Below are 7,618 nucleotides of genomic sequence, written 5' to 3'. Positions count from 1 at the left end.
AAATATTTTCTTTCTTTTAAGAGATACAAGCCATCAGTATTTCCAAGTCTCCTAACTGGAGTTTTCTAGAGAACTACAACTACCCACAGCAATTCATTTAGATAAAAGGCTTACTCATCGCAGGTGTAATACATTGTATAACTGCTTCAAGGGCTAACTAAGTGACAAAATGAAAATTAGATAGAAGTCTCTATGATGACCTATCACACCATTTTTCCCCCAAAACAGGTGGCAAAGTACATGTGAAATAAGCATCTTTCAAAGCCAAAATGAAGCATTCAGGAGAGATGCTTGTATGTCATGCAAAAACTATGAGCTAGGTCAGTCGATAGTCAGATTTCTCTCTTTAGAACTGTTAAGAAACAAATTATTTCAGTGACACACCTGGAAAAGAGTAAAAGGTCAGAGCTAGTAGATTGTTATATGGAACCATAATTGAATTGCCCTTCTATTTTGAATAAAAATATTGAAATACACCAACAAATCAGTTCTGAGTTTCTTTTCTGTTATAGATTCATTTTATAAAAAAAAAAATTATAGGACAGCTTTTCCTTCTGCTTTTGTCTGTTTCACGACAACTTTTGAAACCATTTGAGGGGAGCTGGAATTGCCATACGTTCCTGCAATCTTTATGAAGCATCAGTGCCTGGGGAGGAAGCCTGGAATCCAGTGGGGAAGAACTCAAATATGATGATCTCTACCCTGTCCCACCAGTACATACACACTCCAGACTGCTCAGAGCTGCATTTGGACAAACCCAGCAGATGTCAGAGAAAACACAGAAGAAACTGAGGCTGCTACAGGGTAGAGGAAAGAGGTGTAGAGCACAAAAATCCATCCAAAGGTTTGTTTTGCTACTTGGAGGACAACTTTCATTTTAATTGGCAATTTAAACCTATGTAACATGCATTTTTCTAACCATTTTGTGGGTATCAAAGTTATTTCAGATGACACCACAATACTGACCTGAAGTGTTAATGTATCTTAAATAGTATTGGTTTTAGCAGGTAAACCTCAAGATGATTCTTAAATGCTTAGTCACAGACTATTGCCTATGAGTAAGCTTTCTCTATGACACTTAAAGAATGGGCTTTTACAAGACCTATCTCACTACATACAATGTTTTAAAGAAAAAACATTTAAGATCACATTCAAAACACTGTTTTCTAAAATATGAGGTATTTTAAAAAGACTAACAATTTATTCAATGTAAATGTAACTTAAAGGATCATGGAGTTGCAAATACACATCCAGTCTGCCATTTCTAGTTTTCTGCAAGTTAATTTACTCAAAATAATTTCAAATCTAGAACAGTGTCAATTAAGATCCAACCTCCAAGGTTACAGAAGTGCTATTTTTCATATCTAACTGAAATTAGACTTCCCAGTTTTACTACATTTCTTTTTGATTTAAAACAAAAGAAAACACCCCCATAAACCATTACTGTAGCAGCAGTTAGCAACAAGAATGGGTAACAACTGTCAGTCTGCAAACATAAGTTATGCCCTTTCTTACTGTCTATTTTTAGTCAAATATGTAAATAAATATAAGAGCTAACACAAAATTTATAACTATAAAAAAATATATGCTGCAATTTGGAATAAAATATCATGCAGTACTGGCTGCATGATTTGGAGTATGTAATTAACTGCTTGGAATTGATGCTGAACAGTAAAACCTTTTCTTCGTGTAGAAGAGCACTCTTCTATTCACCATTAGAAATTTGTTTTGTAATTAATTTTATACTGCTGTATTAAAATTCTAAACGTGAAAATGACTCAAGTCATTTAGTGAAAGAAGATACCATAGGCACCATAATATATATATATATATCTATATATGTATACCTTTTTTTTCCTTTTTCAACAAAATCTGGTGACAAACCAGCATTAACAGGATGAAAATTAAAAGGCACATTCAGGCAAAAAAATAATCAACATAGTTTGCATGATGCTATATTTAAAAAAAATAATTTATGCTCTGAATAACAGACTGGATCAGAAACAAATATTCTAGCAGATTCCAATCTGTCAGAGTTAAAGTAAATTGTGTAAAAGCTGTGCAATTCAAATGATGCAACTGTTTTTTAGTATTGAATTTTGTTTTGTTTCAAGGTCAGTATAAGGCTTATAACCAAGTTCTTGTTAAGAGGACCGACTACTCAATAGGTCTTGTTTTCTGAGTGCATAGAAATACAACGAGCAATGAAGATGTTTTCCTTGCAAGAGAATATATTTTTCTATTTGTGCAAATCTTGATCAAGTACTTGAACGTCTTTCAGGTCTCGGAACACATTTCATAATCGCAGCTCTCCACAGGGCAGGGGCAAGTAAAAGGCTTAGAGTAGTCACACTCAGAATAAGAAGATAGACCTGCAAAAGGCAAATAAAAGCCATTACTTCTCTTGGTTACATGGTAGCACAAAGAATTAACTAGAAGTTTGAGGAGATGAGACTACTCTAGACAGTATTTTCAAGAGACTTCACCTGTCTTCCTAAGCAACTTTGCATATTGCTACAAAAGCAAAGATGGGCATGCTCAAATCATCTCACTGTTTACCTGGTGTGAAGATACAATTGCAAAAACACCATTATGAGCTTATAGAAAAACAATTATTTACAGGTATTGATAGGGGATCAATCTTGAAAATTCAGTATTTGTTAAAAAGTCAATGGCCAACTATCACTTTATTCAAAAAAACAAAATAAAAAACCCAAACCAACAAACCAAACAAAAAGAACCCCAACCACTCAAATAAAAAACCCCCCACCACCACCTTAAACTATTCTGGTTTAATGATATAATGGCAAAGTTCACTGCTAGTTCACTTATCAACAGAAAACCGCAAACAAAATTCCCCTTTAAGCCACACTGTACATCTTCTGAAAAAAAAATTAATTCTAAACACATAGTCTGAATGAGTGTTAGAAAACAGTAGCAGAAAGTAGTTTTGAGGTCTCAAGCGAAAGAATGAGTTTAGGAAATTTCAGACCTATATAAACCCATACAGTAGACAATCATGAGAGAGCATAAAAGAAAGCCTAAAAGCCTCTAAGCTCAGTGGGTGAGCCCCTCAACTCACAGGTTCGGTGATCACATACAGGTATCTTGAAACTCTATGCAAACATGCAGTATTTGTAACTCTTAATTATATGAAGGAGTGAACATGAAAATGAATCACCTTTACCTACAAGTGAACAGCATTGTGTAAGTTTTTCGCATGTGCTTTATTTGGAATTGGTTCCAACACTATACAGTCCACTTGCTCATATAATGAAAAACTTGGAGCACTAGGAGAGCATTTTTTGTGAGCAGAAGCACAGATGACAAAGCAGATAGTAATAGAAAATGAGGTCAGTTGTATCTCTACAGGTATAACTTACTTAATTTCATAAATCAGACTGCATCTTAAAAAAAAACGTAACATTCTCACAGCTTCAATATAAAACTAAGTTTGAGGCTTCTTTCCTGGGGGACCTTTTTTTATGACCACCAAAACCACTGGTTGTTTCATCTATGGACGATTTTAAATTAATAAGCGTTACAAGTTAAAGTGATTACAAGTTTATTTGCTTGTTTAAACGTAAAGGAAATTTTCACACTATCTGCTCTCTAGTTCTTATTTACTGGTATTTCCTTCTTCAAATCCTATACTCTCTCTATATTCCATACTCCTATAACTCTTTCAGTAGCAGTATCAAGACTTTAAAAACTAAGGTTTCTCAGTCTTTGTGACTTGGGTGCTACCTGCAATTCACTGCTCAGATGATAAAGAAGTTATGAGAGAAATTAAGGTAAAGCATTTATAACTAAGCTCTTTAAAATATTAAAGCACAATATGAAACAAGTTAAAACCAGCACTAAGAGTCCTGTCAAGGCCATACAAGTATCTATTTGTATGGGTTGATTCTACTTTTTTTACAGTTGAGAGGTGCCACAGAAGTGGAGTGTATTGGTATTTCAAATACTGGGGTTTTGTATTACAGTGTAAGTTATTCAGGTGCAAAAAATGAAGTTAATAACCACAGAACAGCTTACCTCCCGAGATATGATCCCTGCTCTGCGTGCTCTACTTCCCAGCACAAAAGAGAATTCACTGACTTGTGCCAGTCCTGCTGAGACAATCCACTTGATATACTGGCTGGTCTTTGGAAGAATCAAAGAAAGGACAAGCACTGCCAAGACAAACTTTAAAAACATTTTTTGGAGTTATTGTGGGTTTGTTTGTTTATATAAAAGTAGTGCAATAAATAAAATAGTACTATCTCTGTAAGATATATAGCATCAAGTACAATAATTTTGGACATAACACAAAATAACGGACTTCCAAGTGTGTCTTCTCTATTAATGTCAAAAGAGACAAATGTACATTGCACATTAAAGAGTAGTATCTTCTCAACTACACTAAAAACACTTGATAACTGTCACAAATCCCAAGCTAGAGAAATAGATGCTTTGCTATATGTAACTTACTTTTAACATTAAATAATTTTCTTTTTAAATACCTGAAGAACATTGTATCAAACTGTATATTAATTAGTAAGAGTCCTCCAAATACTGATTTACAGTAATATTCTCTGTTATATCAGATGTTCAGTTCTTACACAGAATTTTCTTTAGGGCATGCAGCACAAAAATTACTTAGATTATTGAAGATTAAAATATTTTTTAAAAGCATAAAAGAAAATACCTTCATTATGACGACAGACAATGTAAGGAATAGCAAGACTGTGAGTTCATATATTACAAATGTGGGGAAAACATGAAGTCCTAGAAGGAAAGAAAACAATATTGCAAAGTTTGAGGCCAGTATCTTACTATGTTAATATTCTGGGTTAATAATGTATTTAATTGCAAGACTATTCTCAAAACCAATCAAACAAAAAACCTTAACTTACCTACCAACCACTTGATCACTTAAGCCCTAACCACCTACTTAATCACAAAAACATTTCCTGCATTATCTAGTCCTTTTTCTTTTGGGTAAGTTTAGCACAAGCAATATTCCCAACTGATTCAAGCTGCATATGAGTGATGTACAAGCACTTTAATTTCTAAAACTTTCTGTCTTACACACCAGTCAACAATACAAAATCTGAATTGAAACACACCTCTAATGAAAGCTATAAAAATCCTGCAGGAAAATAATTCCATTGTTCTGCACAGCCATTGTAGTATTTTGCTAGTCATTTAACTTTTTTGTATGATATGGTAATGGACTATCACAGTGGGAAGAACATGATACTCAGTATTTGCATAGACTATAGCTACAACAGAAATCCAAACTGTTTTCATTCTATGACCCTCACTTCCAAACACTGAAAAGTCACCTGAACTTGAAAAGACACTTAAACTGGAATGAGGTAAAGCCATAAACCCCTGAGCATGTTCTAACAACTAAAGAATTATAGAAAAACCCATTGCTGTGACGTTGGTGGGGTTTATTTTGTTGGAATGAATTGTCTTTTTTGGTTTTTTGGGAATATTTGATCATTTTAATTTGGTAATCATATGAAGCAAGGTAACAAGAACCACAAAGAACACAGAAATGTAAAACTAAATCCTGCTAATATTAAACATAAGAAAAAGAAGTATTTGTTGGAGAAGTCCTAGAGTCACTGAGGAATTATCTTACAACTAAGTCCATTTTTGTCTCCTGAAGTATGAGGAACTTCAGCAGGCAAACACAACTCTGTATCTTTGGAAGTTCATTCCTTTTTCATAAAAGCTTCTCAAAAGTAAAACCAAAACAGTGGTGGTATTCCCAACAAATTCATAATAGCTGGCATTTCTCCAACCCAATTATTTCTGGTGAAGGACAAGAATTTAGATTTCTAAAGCATAAGGCATGTAAATTAATACCGTAACTTCTTATTTTAATGTGGGACAAGGTTTCGCTAATTTTCCCTGCCCTATAGTGCTGCAAAGCCAGTTGAACTGTAGAGAACCAAGAGTTGTCATCTCTTCCAGATTTACAGTAACTTCACAATGTTCTGCCTGTATGCACATTCAATTGTCGATGGAAATGTTCTTTAAATACATGAGAGATTTTTATACAAGTGCCACCCAGTCAGCACACACACACCCCGTTTCATTTCTTAATTTCCTTCCAACTACTAAAGCGCAGATGCAAAAGCCTATTGAAATAAGAGGAGAGATGGCAGAGCAAGAGATGAACACCACACCAAAAAAAGAAATCCACATATATGCACAGATGCATGTGGAAGGGCAAGTAGCTTCTCTGTTTTCACTGTGTATCACATGCACAGTGCTCCTTCACCTTTAGGCCAACCTCAGAAAACACATGAAAAGCAATTCGAGAAATACAGCCCATAGCAATGGCATGTTTGATAAGAGGGCCAACTCTGTCACATCTAGAGCTGAAGGTTTCCCAGGGAGGCTATAAATAAAGCCTAGTGCTCTCTTCACTACTGGTGGAACTACGTGTTCAGTTCTGGAGCACACAGGCAGTCTGAAGTCCATTTGAACTGCTGCCCATTGTGGAGATTATTGCCATATTCCAAAGAGCTGAAGCACAAACTATGGAAGATTTCTATCCCAATCCTTTGGGGGCGAGTGTCTGCAAGGTGAAAACAAGCCTAAACCTGTCACATACACTATTTTGGGCAGACAAATCAACATTCCAGAAACCAGACATTTTTTTTTTGAGGAAATAAATCCCATCATAAGGGATTTTTATGGTCACTACAGACTTTTGCCCCAGTGTTAGATAAAAGCCCAGGATAAGGCCATATCAGACTCCTATAGAAGCACATGAAGCCTTCTTGACAACACAAACATCATTTCATAGGCACAAAGTGCACAAATATGGCCAATTGTTGCAATGGTTTTGATCAGTTTTTTACCAAGCTCAGGAGTAATTTTGAAATCATTCTCTAACATGGAAGAAACACTTCCAATAACTCAAAAATTTCAGCAGTGTCATCAGGTAGCACATGTCACATTGGCCAGCAGTCAGTAAATAGCTAGGATAACACTCAGGTACACTTTTACAGAGCTGACCATAAGCTACCAGACTTCAGCTCTAAGCAGTGTCTGGAAAGAGCTGGAAGAGAGACCTTGGTGTGCACCAATGTCAAGCCAAAAAGCACAGTTCGCTCATATCAGCTGGTCTGTATTCTGTGGACAATTACAGTCAAGATTTCTTTTTATAAGTACTTTTCTCTTAAAAAGTAAGCTTCCTATTTCCTCAATTAGACAGATTCTACCAGTCTGCTGGATGGCTTCTAAACAGCCTGTGAAGATCCAAATGTCTTGACCATATCCTGGTTAGATCCAACATCAATAAAAGCAATCTTGGAGATCCTTGATGGCAAACAAGATTACAAAAACCAGAACTCTGTGGGTCAAATTCTACTGAAGCCAGCAGAATTAATTCTGACATCCTCTAGACAGGACATCACTCAGAAAAATCACATTAGCTATGCAGTGAGATGCTATAACTATTAAGAGTCTTAATGAACCTAAGATCATAGCCACCAAATGCAATAAATGCTGGCAGTACAGCTGGATGGATAAAGAGAAGGCAATGCATGCCACCTAATCTATTCCAGTTGGGATCTTCCTTTGATTTTTCTTAGATTCAACAGAAAGGTAA

General features: G+C 35.4%; 1 protein-coding gene across 2 annotated transcripts in view; it reads right to left on the bottom strand.

Moving 5' to 3' along the window:
• Positions 1–845: 845 nt before the first annotated feature.
• Positions 846–7,618, bottom strand: part of SLC9D1 (solute carrier family 9 member D1) — a 33,450-nt gene continuing 26,677 nt past the window's right edge. Inside the window, exons 11-13 of one of the 2 annotated variants that reach the window (XM_085053423.1) lie at positions 4,691–4,770; positions 4,039–4,188; positions 846–2,372 (exon numbers count right to left, since the gene is read on the bottom strand). In XM_085053423.1, coding sequence (XP_084909549.1) covers positions 2,259–2,372; positions 4,039–4,188; positions 4,691–4,770 — 344 coding nt within the window. In that variant the 3' untranslated portion in view covers positions 846–2,258. Of the gene's footprint in view, positions 2,373–4,038; positions 4,189–4,690; positions 4,771–7,618 lie in introns of those variants that run through there. The other variant, XR_014850234.1, reaches the window with a different exon arrangement.

Source organism: Lichenostomus cassidix, chromosome 1, assembly GCF_008360975.1.
Source record: "Lichenostomus cassidix isolate B80296 chromosome 1, HeHo_3.0, whole genome shotgun sequence".
NCBI lineage: Eukaryota > Metazoa > Chordata > Aves > Passeriformes > Meliphagidae > Lichenostomus > Lichenostomus cassidix.
Note: the sequence above shows the minus strand (reverse complement) of the source record. Positions and strands in the feature narration are given on the sequence as shown.